At 41.9% G+C, this 19,276-nt stretch overlaps 1 protein-coding gene across 1 annotated transcript; it reads left to right on the forward strand.

Annotated features, from left to right (window-relative positions):
• The first annotated feature begins 7,839 nt into the window (after positions 1-7,839).
• Positions 7,840-12,983, forward strand: LOC144325259 (vomeronasal type-2 receptor 26-like). Its single transcript, XM_077917978.1, has 4 exons — positions 7,840-8,693; positions 9,789-10,016; positions 10,707-10,833; positions 11,353-12,983. Exons 1-4 carry the CDS (start codon positions 7,875-7,877, stop codon positions 12,252-12,254), a joined length of 2,076 nt encoding a protein of 691 aa, XP_077774104.1. The 5' UTR covers positions 7,840-7,874; the 3' UTR covers positions 12,255-12,983.
• Positions 12,984-19,276: the final 6,293 nt, after the last annotated feature.

Consider the following 19,276-nt stretch of genomic DNA (forward strand, 5'->3'; position numbering starts at 1 on the left):
ATGACAGTGGAATTTGTGGTTCTGTTGAGTCTTATGGACTTGGTGGCGGGTATCACTTTCCGAGTTCCTGCTCTGGATCTTTGTAGAGTTTGCTCCTTAACTGTTTTGTCTGCCAAAGATGTCCCAAAGGCAGTGGGTGCAGATTTTTCCTCAGGTTCTAGTCCCTAAGCCTTTTTCACAAATGAGTAATGTTGTAAAGCAGTGGAGGTTTAGGTTCAAAATTTCCATCTCCTAGGTGGGCTCCCTTCCTAGGTTTACGAGACCCATCTGCCCCTCATTTCCCTCTACAGCACCTGCAGTAGCCACCTTTTTAAGCATTGGGCCCACTTTTGCTCTTATCTGCTATGTCCTGTCTTTGCATGCAGAGAAATTCCCTAACTCACTGAGGATTTGAGGCACATTGCCTGCCCTCACATGGTTTAGGGAGCCAGCCAGTTGTATCTGATTCATGGGATGTGGCTGCTGTTGCAAGCTGACAATTTCTAGGAGCCACAGGTGAGAACTGAGTGCAGGGTGGGGATCAGAGGTAGATAAACTACCCCAGAAGGAGCACGACTTGGTCCCCGCTAGAATTACTACCCCTCCCTAACACTCCATACACCCCTGTCGTGTATTAAAGGTAAAGGGACCCCTGACCATTAGGTCCAGTCATGACCGACTCTGGGGTTGCGGCGCTCATCTTACTTTACTGGCCGAGGGAGCCGGCATACAGCTTCCGGATCATGTTGCCAGCATGACTAACCGCTTCTGGCAAACCAGAGCAGTGCACGGAAACGGCGTTTACCTTTCCGCCAGAGCGGTGCCTATTTATCTACTTGCACTTTGACGTGCTTTCGAACTGCTAGGGTGGGAGGAGCAGGGACGGAGCAATGGGAGCTCACCCCGTCGCAAGGATTCGAACCGCCGACCTTCTGATCAGCAAGCCCTAGTCTCTGTGGTTTAACCCACAGTGCCACCTGCGTCTCTTAAATATTGCTGCCTCTCCCCGTCGGGGAATCGAACCCCGGTCTCCCGCGTGACAGGCGGGGATACTTACCACTATACTAACCTGTCATGTCTTACTGTATATTTAAAGCAAATGGAATCTTAATAGCAAAACTCTCAGCCTTTTCATTTAGAAATGGTGAAGTTCAGTTGATCAACGTTCTACATGTACTGTATAAATGATTGTTAATAAAAAGTCTCTTATCAATTACTTCATGGTATCTACACATTCATCTTGAAGACAAAAAAAGAGTACCAGAAACAAAAAAAAACAATGTGAAATAGTTCAGGGCTCTACATTCTTTATCTCTAACCCACAAGGCAGCTGAGGAATAGAAGAAGGAGAAGTTTAAAACAGCCATTTCCCTTGTTTTTTTAAATAGTTTTAAGAAAGAAAAGGAGCAGAGATATGCAGCAATATCTGGAGGAAAACACATTGGATATTACTAACACTAATAGGACAAACCTTTTATTTCTGAATTATACTTCTAACCAGTTTGAAAGAGTGGTGGCAGAGAATATCTCATGTAAGCCCATTTTTAAGAATACAGATGTGTTGTTTCAAAAGTTGATTCTAGAGTCTATTTCTGTTATACATTTTTTATTTAATTTTCAATTACCATCCAATAATAGCATCATTAAAACAATATCAAATTGTAATACTAATACTAAGCACTCAAATACTGAATCATATAATTTAGGTGCCCCTCCCCATTGCTAGATGATTTCCTTTATTTCTGCATTCCAAAATCTTATTAATTTGTATTATATTCCAGTCAAAATAATAATCCCTTATACAACAACTGCAATATTAATATTTTCTATTTGTACTGACACATTGATTCATAGAACTGCAAATGAGGCACTCAAACTATATCCTTGTTCTTCCAATGTGTAGCAGATATGCTGTCCATAGTGTTTCTTCCAGTCCTTCTAAAATGTTGTGTCTATTGTGACAGAAATGTTAGTTCCACAAGTATTTCTTTTTACTTTTTTCTCCTGCCAGAAGATGGATAAATAACAGCTGCCTCTGATTGGCTGTGGTTCCAGGAGGGAGAGTTTAAAAGGAGCCAATTTCAAGGGATATGGGGTTAGACTGTGGTTAAGAGTGGGGTTGAGTTGAGGTGGTTGAGGAGGGAGGTTGGGAGTTAGGTAGGGAGAAAGGATAGGAGGGTGGAGGAGGGAGAGTTGGTTCTGGAATAAAACATCCACTCTGAGTGTACAGTGAAGGACTGAGTGTAATGTCCTGCAGGAGTAATAGGACCGGATCTTGCTGGGAGACTGAGGGTGAGACAGGAGAAGGAGGAGCTGAAAGAGATGAGTCTGCTTAGGTCTCAAACTAATCTGGAGGGGAGAGACTCTTCTGAGGAAAGAAGAGACTTCCAAATCCCAGTGAAGGAAGGGGGGTGAGCCCTTAAGACTATTACTGAAAGTACCTCAGGAGCTGCATTTGTTAAAGGGGTGGGTAAATGAAGGAAAGTACCGCCTTAGAAAGGAACCGAACTATAAAGCCCAAACCTCAGAAACTGAATTGAAGTGAACTAGCATATTATCATTGCTGAAGTAACCTAAGTTTCTCGACTTATATTATACTACCTTGCTTTTAAAAATAAATCATTATTGTTTATTTAAAGAACACCTGCTTGAGACTCCAACTTTTTGGTTATCCCCCTCACAAAGATCCCCCATAGGATATGCTGGGATTGTCAGGGGTGTTTTTTTAAGCCTTCGGGTAAAAAGTTGTTCGGTGTAGTGGGAGCAATATATTAAAGTGAGAGCAGGCACATGGACGTGAGCAGTAACTGAGGCACCAAGCTTGGCGCATCCATCTTTTCCAAGTTCTTGCTGTTCTCCATCACGCCTTGTGTGCATCTGATATCACATTGATGCTATAATCCAGTGCCCCCACTTCTTGATAAAGCAAGGATGCTATCCAGAATTGCTGCCACCATTCAGTTAATGTGATGGCAAACCATGTCTGATCAGTGTTACATAGGTGGGAGAGTGAAGGGTGCACCAGTACTAACAAATGTGGAAGTAGGGAAAGGATGGGGCCATTTCAACTCAATCCTGCTGACCTTGTAGGTTCATTCCTTGCCTATGATTTTGTGATATTACACATATAATTACATTGGCAAATCCAGCTTCCTGTCTACCAGCTGCAGTAATAGGTGCTTTTGGATTCACTATCTGCGGTCTGGATTCAGACCGTTCCTCCTAAGCTGGAAAAAAAACGGAGAACACAGCTTTTTTACTGGAAGCCGAATCACAGGCCAAAGCGATGCAGTGACTTTTGTAAACTGTGGGATAACTGCTTCTCTCAGGGCATGATGGGAAATATCAACAGTTGCAGGAATAAAGGATTCAGCACCATATAAGGACGGAAAAACATCATGGGGGGAAATTGTCACACGCAGGAAGAAATAAGGATTACACTTAGAGTTCCTCAATTGAAACTTTATAAATTACCTAATATACCAACACAAATAGAAATCAGAAGACTGTAGCTGTTATCTAACAGATTGCTATATGTACATGGAATGCAATGGAAGTTATTAACATAGTGGAACACAGAAATAATGAAGAAGAATGAAGCCATCAAATTTAGCATGCAAGGGGAAACGTCTAATTAAATCATATAATTGACATTTGAATAATTGGCATTCATAATTGCATTAATTAGATAAAATTGGTATTGTTATATTGAGGTCGCTATTGGAACAATATTGGTAAATCAATAAAAATATATATTTAAAAATTATTAATAGTTATATTTTGGCAGTTCCCCTACTGCTGATGCGCCATAGAATCCAAAAACACTGCACAAGTGATTCTCTCCCCTATCATTACTCAAATTACAATAATCAAACTACCTGACTGAACCGCCAAATGCCACAGTGTAAAAAAACAATCAACAAGCAAGCCTGAAATGATTATAAGCTCATCTGTGCTCCATAGACAACTAGGCTGGGCTCTGTTACTTATCAGTTATCAGTTTCCCTCTTTCATATCAAACCACTGCATCTTATTTGGTATCCAAGGCATTCTGTTGTGACAATGTTCAAGCTAACAATAAGGTGGATACATGTCCTTTAAAGTGCCAAATTGACAGAGTCGGCTGCCACCCAATTTGTCTTGTTCATATCAGGTGGAGGAGAGGAATAATATTGTCGAGAGAAGCAGGGGAGTCCATGCACACAAGGGTATTTGCCGTCAGGATGTTGCTCCTGCTGCTTCTGCTGCTCCCCAATATAGTGTCCCAAGGACAAAGTGCTAAATGCACAACTAATAATCCTGTTCATGTTCCACATGAGTGGTATGAGCCAGGTGACCTGGTCATTGGTGCAATGGCATCTCATATCTATTACATACACCCCAAATTATCCTTCAAGAAACACCCTTCCCAGGACTTCATTGATGCCCCAATGTAAGTAACTGTTAATTAATATTATTTTAATTATTCCTTATATGCTATATCTGACAAAAAAATAACTTTGATTGATTGCTGTAGAACTTTATTTTTTAAATGTGTGGAGAGATTTTATTAGAAATCTGTACATAAAGGCTATGTGCATATTGTCGATGAACAAAAAGCTTTTTTGAGTCTAATTGTGTAAAGAGAGATAGAAAAGAGAGTAGGAGAAAGAGAAAAGAGATGGCATAAAAAAATAGGAAAAGTATATAGCAAAGTAGTATGGTACTGAAGTTTTTGATGATACCTAAATTTTCAAGGTGGCAAAAACAAACACGGGTTGCTGAAGAGATGAAGAAATATGCAACAGCTTTTAAAATTACACAGTATTCTTAGATTGCCCAAATAAGTAAATAAACTTTGCTGGCTTCATCCTCTCTTTATAGGGAGGCAGGTGAGTCTCTCCTATCTAGATTCTGTGCACTGTTTAATTTTTCCCATCAAACAAAATCTCCCTTCATTTGCAGGGTGTTGACAAAGTTCTACCAGCAAATCCTGGCTTTGGTCTTTGCTGTTGATGAGATCAACGAGAATCCCAGGATGTTGCCCAATGTCTCTCTCGGCTTCCACATCTATGATAGCTATTATGATTCAAAGATGACCTACCGAAACACTCTGGACCTGCTCTTTAAATCACATCACTTTGTTCCCAACTACAGGTGTGGCATCCAGAAAAATGTCATAGGAGTCATTGGGGGACTCAGCTCTGATACCTCCTGGTGCATGGCAAACGTCTTAGGTCTTTTCAAGATTCCACAGGTAGAATATGGATTTTGAAAAACAGAGATTTCACGCTTTCCTTGCATTAGGAATCTACTGATTCATAAATATGGAGTGGGGAAATAGACAAAGTAAAAGGGCCATAATTTGCATAACCAACAATTTGTGTAAGAAGGGCAGTTTGTGTTTAATAGATGTAATAGAAGATTTCTCTAAAGCTGCGAGGTTTGTAAAGGAGGCACCTACACTGGTTCATATACACCAATCCTGAATGAACTGCACTGGCTTCCTGAGAGCTACTGATTATATGACATTGACATTGGCTTCATAGGCAAAAATAACTGAGAACATGTTAACTAAAAATGTTCCTCCCCTTAAAAATCAAGACAGTCCTTTCCCAAAGTATGGTGTTAATCAACATTGTTCATTTTCAGAGGCTAATTGAAAAAGTGTTATCTTGCTTTGTTCTGGCATTTGTCATCTGTCACTTCAGAGCCTTATATAGTGGTGTCAGCATTGTGCTATTCTCCTGCATTGTTGTATTTCATTTTAGTTGTTTTAAATAGTGTTGGTCATCCACTTAGTATATTAACATGAGCCATGATAAATGCTCCACTATTCTTCTTTTTTTAAAAAATAATATTTATTAAATTTTCCACTTTAACAATCCTATCCAATCATATTAAATATTCCAAATTATACATATTATTCAACAATCAAACAGTCCAAATATTATGCCAAATTAGAAAAAAAAATTGGAGGTATCTTCCCATGTTCTGAGGTCGAGGTGGTTCTGATCATCTCATACTTCTGCTGCTTTCATAATTTTCACGATAGTTCCCATAAATCATTTCGATGTTAATCCTCATTACATTTCACAGCCTCTGAACAAGCGAGATAAAACAAAACAATATATTCTTTGTGGAATTTACATCCCGAATTCCCTCTATATGTTCACGGTGTCTCTTCACAAAATAATGTTTCTGCCAAGCCATTCCAAAAAGCTTCTCACCTCGGGCAGCAGCCAAGTCAGTCCAGATAAAATCAAAGCAAGGCATCTGCCCAATGCTTTTAAGACCAGCTGTCCTTCAAATGGTTAACCTGTCCAGGGAAGGTTTTGCCATATAAAACTGGGAATGCAAATATTAAGTAAGATATTAAAAGGCACCTATCCCCCTAAGGCTCCGCATTTAATCCGACAAGCTGATCTACCTCCGGTCATGGCCGCTCATTTAATTGGAGCTGCATCATTCCGATTCCAATTCTATGCAAATTTCCTAAGTTTTTTTGGCGTCTCTCCAGTCATTCTCCAAATCAAAGTTGGGAAAGTCTTTATCCTCTTCCAAATATATCTGCAGCCGAATACTTTGAACTTGGTTTTCCACTTTTGAATAATTGTTATTTCCACAAAATTAATGACTATTAAGGTAAAGGTAAAGGTAAAGGGACCCCTGACCGTTAGGTCCAGTCACGACCGACTCTGGGGTTGCGGTGCTCATCTCGCTTTATTGTCTGAGGGAGCCGGCGTACAGCTTCCGGGTCATGTGGCCAGCATAACTAAGCCACTTCTGGCGAACCAGAGCAGAGCACAGAAACACCGTTTACCTTCCCACCGGAGCGGTACCTATTTATCTACTTGCACTTTTGACATGCTTTCAAACTGCTAGGTTGGCAGGAACTGGGACCGAGCAACGGGAGCTCACCCCCTCGTGGGGATTCGAACCGCCGACCTTCTGATCGGCAAGTTCTAGGCTCTGTGGTTTAACCCACAGTGCCACCCAGGTCCCCTAATGACTATTAGACTCATATTATATCACCAAATACACCACCTCCCCAGTCTTGCTTGCTATAAATAATCAGGCAGTTGATTCTTTCAGAGGAGGATTTTGCCATATAGCATAGCAAAACAAAATATTATAACAAAGGAGGCTCAAATCCCACCCCCCTTTCAGTTCCAACATACCAAGTCTACATAGATGTTTATCATTTTTCCGTTCAAATCCTTTTTAACACCTCAGTGGATGAATTAATTAGCAGAGTAGTTTCTTCCCCTTCACTCAGATCATGTTCAAAACTTAAATCCAATTTTTCATCTTAAGAACTGGAAGCTTGCTGCTAAATGGAGGCGACTTAGGAGAGTTACCAAGAAACGATCCAGGCTTTCCATCCAGCCACCCCTAGCGCCCCCCCCTTCCTTCTGAATCTGGGTCCAGGTGTTGGGCAATCTGCGGATGAGCTGCCACTCCCCAGCCTGGGGAATGTAGGGAGGCTGATTACTCCCATCTCAGCCTCTGATTCCGGAACATACGGCAGTGATGAAATTCAGCAATCCTCCATCACAGCTCGCCAGCAGCTCCTCCCCCAAATGCTCCCCTATTATTGGATACAATCAATATGTACAAGAATGAAGCTGTGATGATGCCATAATAATAATAAATATCAACAGAAAACATTGAGCAAGCATATCTGTGTTTTCCTATGTAAGCTGGGGTTGGTGCTGTCCCTAAACTTGGTATAGATTCAATATATATTCAATATTTAAGTGTGTGTGCGTGCACGTGTTTATATTTGAATAAACTGGAATATCATGAGTTCTTGTTTCCACTTGGAAACGTTTGGCTTTTGCTTTTTCCAGATTTCATATGGTTCATTTGAACCAGCCATAAATGATGGAACCAAGTTCCCTTCCTTTTACCGCATGGTCCCCAATGAAGACCTTCAGTATCAGGGAATTATCCGGTTACTTCTGCATTTCAGATGGAAATGGGTTGGGCTCATCACTTCAGCTAATGAAGCTGGGGAACGTTTCTTACAGACAATTGAGCCAATGCTTTTCAAGAATGGAATCTGTTCAGCATTCACAGAAAGAGTTAAACCCAAAATACATTATAACAGTAACTTACTAGAAATGGTGGACATAAAGGTTTTGTCACCAAGTTTCACAACAAGCAAAGCTAATGCAATTCTTCTACATGGAGGAAGTAGATTTAGTATATGGTTGTCAAGTGCTTTAATCATAATGGAGTTTACTCAGCTACTATTTCCTCAAAAGAAGTCATATGAAGGAAAAGTATGGATTACAACTACCCAAATTGATTTCATATTATATAGCCTTCAAAAAAAAATTAATGTTAATATACGAATGCTCCATGGTGCTATATCCTTTGCAATTCACTCCAAGGAGATTCACAACTTTCAAGACTTTCTTCGGAGTGTATATCCTCATTGGACAGAGACAGATGGTTTTATCCAAGATTTCTGGGAAGATGCATTCAGTTGTTCACTTCCAAATGCCACTCTCTCAACATCCAACAATCACATGTGTACTGGAGAGGAGATGCTGGAAAGCCTTCCAGCACCATTTTTTGAAATGAGCATGACTGGCCACAGCTACAGTATCTATAATGCTGTCTATGCTTTGGCACATGCCTTAAATAGAATGCACTTGGCTGCAGTCATCCGCAACAGAAGAGATGCTAAGGGAAAACTCTCTCCTCAGTATGCAGATCCTTGGCAGGTATTGTTCTCTCTTATAAAGCATTCACTGCATTGTTACATTTTGTGAGTAGGCATTTACTTTTCAGTAAAGAAATAAAAGAATAAAACTTAAGAAATTAAAAATAAACCTTAAGTAAATTTATTGTTTGAAAGATGGGAATTAGAATATTTCCTATAATGATACTAAACAGACTTTAGATGACACAGGCTTTCAGAAGCAACAGACTACCAACAACTACCTCCTTCCCGCTGCAAACCCCTCCGTTTTCTACAAATATCCCTCCCCAGTTCTCTCTGTCTCTCTTACCTGTCCAGTTACCCAGTGGTGTAAGGTTGGGGGCCTGGGGCCCATGGCCCCGGGTGCATAATTCTGTCGGAGCAAACCAGGACCCCAATCCCAGGCACTGGCTTTTGCAGGGATCCTCATATCCAAGAGAAAAAAGAAGAGCAGCCCATCAGGGAGCTGCCACTACCTGGGGACGTCCTGGAAGGCCCCGTCCCCAACTCCTCATCTTTCCCTGTCTGCCAATCACCAGGGTTTTCTGGGCGCTGAAGCCTCACTGGTAGGTCCCCAGAAGAGGCTAGCAATTGTGTGATCACTGTCTCTAGACCCTGCTTTTCTCCCTTCTCCTCTTCTGGATTTCAGTCTGGCACATCCTCTTCCTGCTCCCTTAACCCTGTTGCCCCTTCTGCATCTGACACCTCTTCCTCCGAGTCGGCTCCCTCTTCTCCCACTGACCACTCCTTGTCATCCCACCAGCTGCTTCCTGCCACTCCTCTGCATCCAACATCCAACCATGGTCAAATCCACTCTATAAACTATGGAAAGGTCCAGTCCGATGTTCTCATGTTGCATTCCTATCCTTTGAGAACATGAACTCCCATTTCTCATACATGACTTCTCAAATCCATTCTCTTTCTTGGATCTTGACAAAGGCTGGTCGCAAGCAAGCAGGTGTATGGTCTCATCTCTCCATAATATCTTGATGCAAGTCTGTTGAATGTTTAATTGGCACTGATTCATGATTTCCTACTCCTTCTGTGTGCGCAACTAGAATATGGATGCTCTCTGTTGTGAACTGAAGCGTTTAACTTCAATTCTCTTTCCACTTAGCTCCACTCATTCCTGCAGAGAATCTCATTCAACAATAGTGCTGGGGATGAAATAACATTAAATGAGTATGGAGAGTTAGCAGCTGGCTTTGATATTACCAACTTGGTCACTTTCCCAAATAATTCCTATGTCAGAGTCAAAGTCGGCAGGTTGTATCCTCAGGCCCCTCCAAGTAAAGAGCTCACCATTAATGAAGAAAGAATCAAATGGAACAGACGCTTCATTAAGGTATGGAAATAATGGCACAGTCCCCGAAAACCCAGAATTTGTGGTTATCCACAAAATGGGATGTAACAAAAGCACTTCATACATTATTCATTTTGAAATTCACTAGAACCTGAAACCACTTCAGACTAGTGATGAGTTAGAATCGAGGAGTGCTCCCAGACCTCTTGTTTCAAACGGAATGCAACTCCTCCCAGAACAGGTCAGGCATAGGAACCCAAAGCATTTCTCTCTGAGACAGGATGTGGCCGAACAGGAAACCACAACCCAAAAGTCATGGAATGATTTCCTAGTCCTAGTTCCTTGTAATGAACCAGCAGGTAGGAGCAGAACCACTAGAATGGCTTACCTTTAATTCCTTGTGCCACCACAAAGGAACACCATGTGAAGTCCTTGAAGCAAATGCCATTAAGTGGTGACTCCATCAAAAGGCAAAGCCAGGGGTGAAATCACACCGAATTCTAACACAGCTGTAAGGTTGGATGGTCCAGGCATGAATACTGACATCTTCTTAAGTTTGTATGATACTTAGAACAGCAGCTTTTTACCGCAATGTATGTGCTACTTGTGTACCTACGGATCATTTCATCCTATTAGTCCTCCTATTTACTATTAAATCACCTGATATTGGAAATTTGATAAATTTCTCAAAACAGTATCATAATATTAAACTCTTCCTATCTCTTTGCATAGGTGCCACCGCTTTCTCTATGTAATGCCAACTGCCTTCCTGGTTACGGGAAGAAAAAGAAGGAGGGGGAGAAGTTTTGCTGCTATGATTGTGATCCATGTCCAGAAGGAATGATTTCAAATGAGAAAGGTTAGAGATGACACCTTAAGATAACGCAGAACCTCTGGGCTCCTGGCAATTTTGTTGACATTAAACTGCTGCAGGAGAGAAGGCTTAAATTGACAGATGTGTTCATCTCATTGTTTATAGATAACACCAATATATTTAAATCTTTAAAACATCTGGAAGATTTCTTTTTTAAGTGGAAGCTAATATGTTTTTCCTCTAACTTCTACAAAATTAGGGTGGAATAGAACTGGTGTTTTCTCCTCTAAGAATTAGGTTGTTTGCCATTCTCATTTTGTTGTACTGTTTATGTGGCTCTAAGAAAAAGCAGGGGGGCAGTAAAAACAGATTTCACACATGTGGAAAATTCCAGGATTGATACACAAGTTTTATTTTTTATACACCTAGTAAAAAAGCATTGGGGCTTGAAGCTCTTATACATTCTGATGTAGAAAACACTATGCTCAATGGACTAGTGATGTGAAATTCTTAAGAATACTTTTGGTTACTTCAAATTGCCACACATTTCTTCTGTATTTTCAGACATGGAAACATGTGTCAGTTGCCCAGCAGATCAGTATCCAAACAGCGGCCAGGATCTATGCATTCCTAAGATTCCAAACTTCCTAGCCTTTGATGAAACCTTGGCCATTGTTTCAACTTCCTCTGTGCTTCTATTCTCTCTGATTACAATTCTAGTGCTAGGCATCTTCATTAAGCATCGCAATACAGCCATAGTCAAAGCCAACAACCGAAGCCTCACCTATGGTCTCCTTATCTCCCTCCTCTTGTGTTTCCTCTCTTCTTTGTTGTTTCTCGGAAAACCTAATATGGTGACTTGCCTTCTCCGACAAACTGCTTTTGGCATTGTCTTCTCTGTGGCCCTCTCCAGCATCTTAGCCAAAACCATATTGGTGGTTTTGGCATTCATGGCTACCAAACCAGGATCCAATATGAGGAAATGGGTAGGCAAAGAACTGGCTTATTCCATTGTCTTTTCCTGCTCCATTGTCCAAGTTGGAATCTGTGTCCTCTGGCTGGCAACCTCTCCCCCATTCCCAGATGTGGACATGCACTCAATGCCTGAAGAAATCATATTTCTATGTAATGAAGGGTCAGTCTCCATGTTCTATTGTGTTTTGGGCTACATGGGGTTCCTGGCCACTATCAGCTTCACGGTGGCCTTCCTAGCCAGGAAGTTGCCTGACACTTTTAACGAAGCCAAGTTCATCACCTTCAGCATGCTGGTCTTCTGCAGTGTTTGGCTCTCCTTCATTCCAACCTACCTGAGCACCAGAGGAAAATACATGGTGGCTGTGGAGATCTTCTCCATCTTTGCTTCTGGTGCTTGGTTACTGGTTTGCATTTTTTCCCCTAAATGCTACATTATTGTGGTGAGGCCTGACCTGAACAACAGAGAGCAGCTAACCCAAAGAAAAGTATAAATGATAGTGGAATTTGTGCTTCTGTTGGGTATTAGAATACATGGACTTGCTGGCTGGTATCACTTTCCGGGTCCTGACTCCGGATATGTGTAGAGTTTGCTTCTTAACTGTTTTGTCTGCCAAAGATGTCCCAAACGCAATGGGTACAGATTTTTCCTCAGGTTCTGCTCCCAAAGCCTTTTTCACAAATGAGTAACGCTGTAAAGCAGTGGAGGTTTATGTTCAAAGATTCCTTCACCTAGGTGGGCTCCCTTCCTAGGTTTACAAGATCCATCTGCCCCTCATTTCCCTCTACAGCACCTTCAGTAGCCACCTTTGTGAGCACTGGGTCTACTTTTGCTCTCATCTGCTATATCCTGTCTTTGCAGGCACAGAAATTCCCTCACTGAGTATTTGAGGCCCATTGGCTGCCCTCACATGGTTTAGGGAGCCAGTTGAATCTGATTTGTGGGATGTGGCTGCTGTTGCAAGCTGACAACTTCTAGCAGCCACAGGTGAGAACTGAGCACAGGGTGGGCTTCAGTGGTAGACAAACTACCCCAGAAGGAGCACGACTTGTTCCCCAGTAGAGTTACTACCCCTCCCTAACACTCCATACACCCCTGTCATGTATTACTGTATATTTAAAGCAAATGGAATCTTAATAGCAAAACTGTCAGCCTTTTCATTTAGAAATGGTTAAGTTCAGTTGATCAACGTTGTACATGTACTGTATGAATGATTGTTAATAAAAAGTCTCTTATCAATTTCTTCATGGAATCCGCAAATTCATGTTGAAGACAAAAAAAGAGTACCAGAAACAAAAAAAAACAATGTGAAATGGTTGAGGGCTCTGCATTCTTTATCTCTAACCCACAAGGCAGCTGAGGAATGGAAGAAGAAGTTTAAAACAGTCATTTCCCTTTTTAAAAAAAATAGTTTTAAGAAAGAAAAGGAGCAGAGATATGCAACAATATTTGGAGGAAAACACATTGGATATTACTAACACTAGTAGGACAAACCTTTTTTTCCTGAATTATACTTCTAACCAGTTTGAAAGAGTGGTGGCAGAGAATATCTTATGTAAGCCAAATGGCTTCAGAGAATACAGATGTGTTGTTTGTAAAGTTGTAAAATTTCTGTTATAATTTTCAATTACTATCCAAGAATAGCATCATTAAAACAATATCAAATTGTAATACTAATACTAAGCACTCAAATACTGAATCAGATAATTTAGGTGCCCCTCCCCACATGCTAAATGATTTCCTTTATTTCTGCATTCCAACATCTTATTAATTTCTATTATATTCCGGTCAAAATAATAATCCCTTATACAACAACTGCAATATTAATAACTTCTATTCATGTTGACACATTAAATGATTCATAGAACTACAAATGTGGCACTCAAACTACATCCTTGTTCTTCATGTCTGTGGCAGTTATTCTGTCCGTGGTGTTTCTTCCAATCCTTGTAAAATGTTGTGTCTGTTGTGACGGAAAAGTTGGTTCCCCAAGTATTTCTTTTTACTTTTTTTCTCCTGCCAGCAAATGGTTAAAGAGCAGCAGCCTCTGATTGGCCTTGTTTCCAGGAGGGAGAGTTTAAAAGGAGCGCATTTCGAGGGAGATAGAGTTAGACTGTGGTTAAGAGGGGAGCTGAGTTGAGGTAGTAGTGTTGGGAGGTTGGGAGTTAGGTAGGGAGATAGATAGGATAGGAGTCAGGTTGAAATATAAAGATTATGGAGGAGGGAGAGTTGGTTCTGGAATAAAACATCCACTCTGCGTGTACAGTGAAGGACTGAGGGTATTGTCCTACAGGAGTAATAGGACTAATTATTCCTGGGAGAGTGAGGGTGAGACAGGAGAAGTAGGATCTGAAAGAGATGAGTCTACTTAGGTCTCAAACTAATCTGGAGGGGAGAGACTCTTCTGAGGAAAGAAGAGACTCCCAAATCCCAGTGAAGGAAGTGGGGAGGTGGTGAGCCCTTAAGACTTTTACTGAAAGCACCTCAGGAGCTGCATTTGTGAAAGGGGCGCGTAACTGAAGGAAAGTACCACCTTAGAAAGGAACCGAACTATAAAGCCGAAACCTCTGAAAGCGAATTGAAGTGAACTAGCGTATTCTTATTGAAGTAACCTATGTTTCTCCACTTTTATTATACTACCTTGTTTCTAAAAATAAATATTTATTGTTTATTTAAAGAACAGCTGCTTGAGTCTCCAACTTCTTGGTTATCCCCTCACAAAGATCGTCCACAGGATAAGCTGGGATAGTTAGGTTTTGTTTTTAAGCCTTCTGGTCAAAGGTTGTTCAGTGTGTTGGGGGCAATATATTAAAGTGAAGCAGGCACATTGTCAGGGAACTGGGGGCTGAGAAAGGGGAAACGCTGGGGAAATATAGAGAGCAGCCTCTGATAATGAGCAGCTGCACCTCGTCAGAGAGGGAAGATGAGGAGGGGCTATCAGGAGGGAGAAACAACTTCCGGGGCTTCGCTCTTTACGTAAGGGAGGAAGGAAAAGGGGAGGCTTCAGGAAGTTGTTATGCTGGAGAGGACAAAGGGAGGGGGCAGTTTCGGCAACTGACACCAACTGAGAAGGGCATTGTAAATAGTATAATGGACTTAATAAATCTTGTAAAGCTGGCTGGAGTCCTGGGCTCTTATCTCTTCTAGCACCCACCAATCATCTTGACAGCTTGCCGAAACTCATATGCCGGGTGCTAGCAAGAAAGGACAGATAACAGCAATGGAAGAGGCAGCAAGGAATGAATTTGCTGAGTTGAAGCAATGTCATTCGCAATTGGAAGAGCACGCGCAGGAGCTGCGAATTAGTCTGGAGGAGAGTCGTTCGCAAAATAAGGAACCAAGGGGTGAGCTGCTGGGAAGGAAAATGCCTTCATTGGTCGGTAGGTTCGATGGGGACCCTCAGGAATATTTGAGCTTTAAGACTGAAATGAAATATGCATTAGAGCTCCAGGGGAGTGAATTTGCTAACGATCAGTAGAGAGTGGCATTTGTAATCAGTCATCTATCTGGGATGGCTAGGGAATGGGTGAGGCCCCTAATTGCCACCGGTAACAATGCACTCCGGTACTTGGGGAAGTTTTATGAGGCGATGGATGCCATGTTTACAAATGAGAGCCAAGTTGATATGACTCAGCAGCAACTACTGGCTTTGAGGCAAGGGAAACTGACTGTCCGCAGTTACTGGTCTCAATTTGCCATGCTGGTCCACAAGCTGGGCTGGGATTTGAGTTCTTAACCAGGGCAGGCCCTTTTTAAGGCAGGGCTAAATTCAGACGTGAAAGATGAGCTTCCAAGAGGCCCCTGGCCCAAAGATATGGACTCGTTAACCAAGGCTGCCTTAGCTGTTGGAATCAGACAGGAAGCCCGTTTGCTGGAGAGGCGGGAGAACAGAGGGGAGGGTTTCCATGGCAATCGTATTCCTGAGATGCTGGCAGGGGCTACTCAAGGTCAGAGTCAGCCAGAGCCCATGGAAATCGACTCAGCCCGCGCGTGGGAGCATTCAAAAGTCCAGCCACAGGGCAAAAAGGAGGGAAAGGACTGGCAGGCTGCCAATAAGTGTTTTCTGTGCCAGAAAACAGGCAACTTTGCTAGAGTGTGTCCTGAACGTAGTAACTGGCAGGGAATGGTGGGGGCCACTCCACAGGGAGAAGAAGAAGTGCCCCAGATGCTGGGAAATGGAAAGCCTAGCTGGTGGGAAACCGGGGCAGCAACCAGGCAGGAGCAGCAGCGAAGAGCCCCGACCAGGCCACCCCAAAGCAGGCATAGTGGTTAGGGTGCTGCAGGAGCTCCCAAATGGCCACACAATGGAGGTCCATGCCTTAGTGGATTCGGGGGCCAGTGCTAACTTCTTCAGCAGGGACTTTGCTGCACAGCACCAGCTGCATCTCCTGCCCCTTGATTTTCCTCTGCAAATTACCACGATTGATGGAAGGGAACTTTTGGGAGGAGAAGTCATGCATCAGACAGACTCCTCCCATGTGAATGCGGATTTCCACGCACTCCGAGACCATCACTTTTCACGTAGCCACCTTGGCTGGGCCACCCATTATTCTGGGAATGAGTTGGTTGGCCTTGCATGACCCGGTGGTTTCTTGGCACCAGCAATCCCTGTCTTTCGGGTCGACTCACTGTTTGGAGAACTGCCTGGGAGGAGGAGAACCTTGGGAAAAGAAGGCCCAGGTGGCGACAATGTGCCTGGGGAAGAAAGGCGAAATCCCTCCACAATACAGGGACTTGGAGGAGGTGTTCAGTGAGAGAGAGGCCGACACGTTACCGCCTCACCGGCCATATGATTGCCAGATTAACTTGGTCCCGGGGGCCAAGCTACCGGTGGGTAAGCTGTACTCGATGTCCGACCAAGAGATACAGGAGTTGAAGGAGTTTATTGACAAAAACTTGAAAAGGGGGTTCATCAGGGAGTCCAAGGCAGTGGGTGGCAGCCCTGTGTTCTTTGTGGACAAGAAGGCAACAAAAGAAAAGAGACTTGTAGTTGACTTTAGAATTTTGAACTCCTTGATGGAACCCCTGGCCATCCCCATGCCAAGAATCGACAATGTTTTGGCAAGAGTGCGGAAAGGGAAAATTTTTACTAAGCTAGACCTCGAGGGGCGCACAATCTCGTTAGGGTGCGAGAGGGAGACAAATGGAAAACCACCATGTTTACCCCCCTTGGGGCATTTGAATATCTTTTTTTTTTTTAATTGAGTTTTTATTGAGTTTCCTTTTGCATATATTTGTTACAACCATATTTACATATTTACAGTTTTTGGACCTCCACCAACACCTCCCTCATTCATCCATATAGTATATTTTCTCGCATTTTCTATATACTATTGCTGATTTGCTCTTAACCTTCACCTCTCTAGTTCTGTCTTACAATATACCTTAGAATATTTACAAAGTCTCTTTAAACCCCACTAGCGTTATTTGTTGATCACATATGGTTCCCAGATATTCCGCAAACTTTCCCCAGTCCTCAATGAATTTTTGATCTTTCTGGTATCTTATTCTTCCAGTCAACTTGTCCAATTCCGCATAATCTGTAAGTTTCATCCTCCATTCATTTAGGGTTGGCAATTCCTCCTGTTTCCACCTTTGGGCCATTAGTGTTCTTGCCGCTGTGACAGCATACTGGAACAGTTTGTGGTCTTGTCTTTTTATCTCTCTTCCTGTTATTCCTAGCAAGAAGGATTCTGGTTTCTTAACAAACGAATATTTGAGCATCTTTTTCAGTTCACCATAAATCAGATCCCAGAATCCCCTTACTTTCCTACAGTCCCACCACATGTGAAAGAAAGATCCCTCTTTCTCTTTACATTTCCAGCACCTATTACACGTCTTGTACATTTTAGCTAGCTTTACCGGTGTGATATACCACCTGTATACCATCTTCATTACATTCTCTTTTAGCGCTGTACATGCAGTGAATTTCATATTTACATTCCAGACCTTCTCCCAATCATCTAGTTGTATATTATAACCAAAGTCCTTGGCCCACTTAATCATGACAGACTTAACCCCCTCGTCTTTGGTTTGCCATTCCAGGAGTATTTTATACATTTTCGAGATTGTCTTAACATCATTGTCAATTATTCCCGATTGGAATTTAGACATTTTTTCAGTATATCCCCTTTCTTTAAGATCTTTATTGAACATTGCATTTGCCTGGAAGTAGTGCAACCAATCGTAAACCTGGTCTTTAACTTGTTCATATGGCTTCAATTTCCATTTCCCCCCCTCTTTCCTTACCAAACCTCCATAAGTTATCCAATTTGGTCTCATGTTAATCTTTTTTACCGCCATTGCCTCTAATGGTGAGAACCAGTGCGGGACTTTAAATTCTAGAATGTTTTTATACCTGTCCCATACCTCTATTAGGGAACCTCTGATGACATGATTTGTGAAACCTTTGTGTACTTTCTTCTTCTCCAACCATAAGTAGGCGTGCCACCCGAACCTATTATCGAAGCCCTCTAAATCTAATAGATTGTTGTTGTTTAGTTTTATCCACTCCTTTAACCAGCAAAGAGAGGACGCCTCGTAATATAGTTTAAGGTCCGGCATAGCAAAGCCACCTCTTTCCCTGGCGTCTGTTAGTAATTTAAATTGAATCCTTGGCTTGCTGCCCTGCCAGATATATCTCGAAAGCGTTCTTTGCCACTCTTTGAACACATTTGTTCCCCTAATTATCGGGATCATTTGAAACAAGAATATCATCTTTGGGAGCACGCACATTTTAATCGTCGATATTCTACCCCAAAAGGATAGTTTCATTCTGGCCCAGGTTTCTAAATCTTTCTTTATTCCGTTCCACGTCTGGACATAGTTATTCTGGTATAGATCGATATTTTTAGGGGTCAGCCATATTCCCAAATATTTGACCTTTTTTGCCACCTCAATCCCAAATTCTCGTTGTAGTTCCTCTGTTGTTTTCTGGTCTATGTTCTTAACCATTATTTTTGTTTTCTTCTTATTTAATTTAAGACCAGCCACTTTACCAAATTGATCAATTTCCTCCAAAACCTCATTTAAGCTGTCTTTAGGTTCTTCAATCGTTATTACAATATCATCGGCGAAGGCTTTGACCTTATATTCATTTTTGCCGACTGTCACTCCTTTAATTTTATCATTGTTTCTTATTGAACCTAGAAGGATTTCTAGAACCATTATAAATAACAACGGCGAAAGAGGACACCCCTGCCTAGTACCTTTCAATATCTTAAATTCCTCGGTATGTATATTATTTACAATCAATTTGGCTCTTTGTTCAGAGTAAATTGCCCTTATTCCGTTGTAAAAATCATTCCCAACCTCCATCCTTTCTAAATTTTTTAACATAAATTCCCACGACACATTATCAAACGCCTTCTCTGCGTCCACAAACATTAGTAAGGCTTGCTTCTCATTCCTTGCAGACAGATATTCCAGAGTATTTACTATATTCCTGACATTGTCTTTCATCTGCCTGCCCGGGAGAAAGCCTGCCTGATCAGCATGTATTACTTCCTGCAGAAC

The sequence above is a fragment of the Podarcis muralis genome, chromosome 13, assembly GCF_964188315.1.
Source record: "Podarcis muralis chromosome 13, rPodMur119.hap1.1, whole genome shotgun sequence".
Lineage (NCBI taxonomy): Eukaryota > Metazoa > Chordata > Lepidosauria > Squamata > Lacertidae > Podarcis > Podarcis muralis.

Excerpts from the sequence above, each read along its gene's own strand:
- LOC144325259 (XM_077917978.1), top strand. The coding sequence starts at position 7,875 with ATGGTCCCCAATGAAGACCTTCAGTATCAGGGAATTATCCGGTTACTT. Across the intron at positions 10,017-10,706 it reads GGAACAGACGCTTCATTAAG|GTGCCACCGCTTTCTCTATG; the intron begins GTATGGAAATAA and ends CTCTTTGCATAG. Across the intron at positions 10,834-11,352 it reads AATGATTTCAAATGAGAAAG|ACATGGAAACATGTGTCAGT; the intron begins GTTAGAGATGAC and ends CTGTATTTTCAG.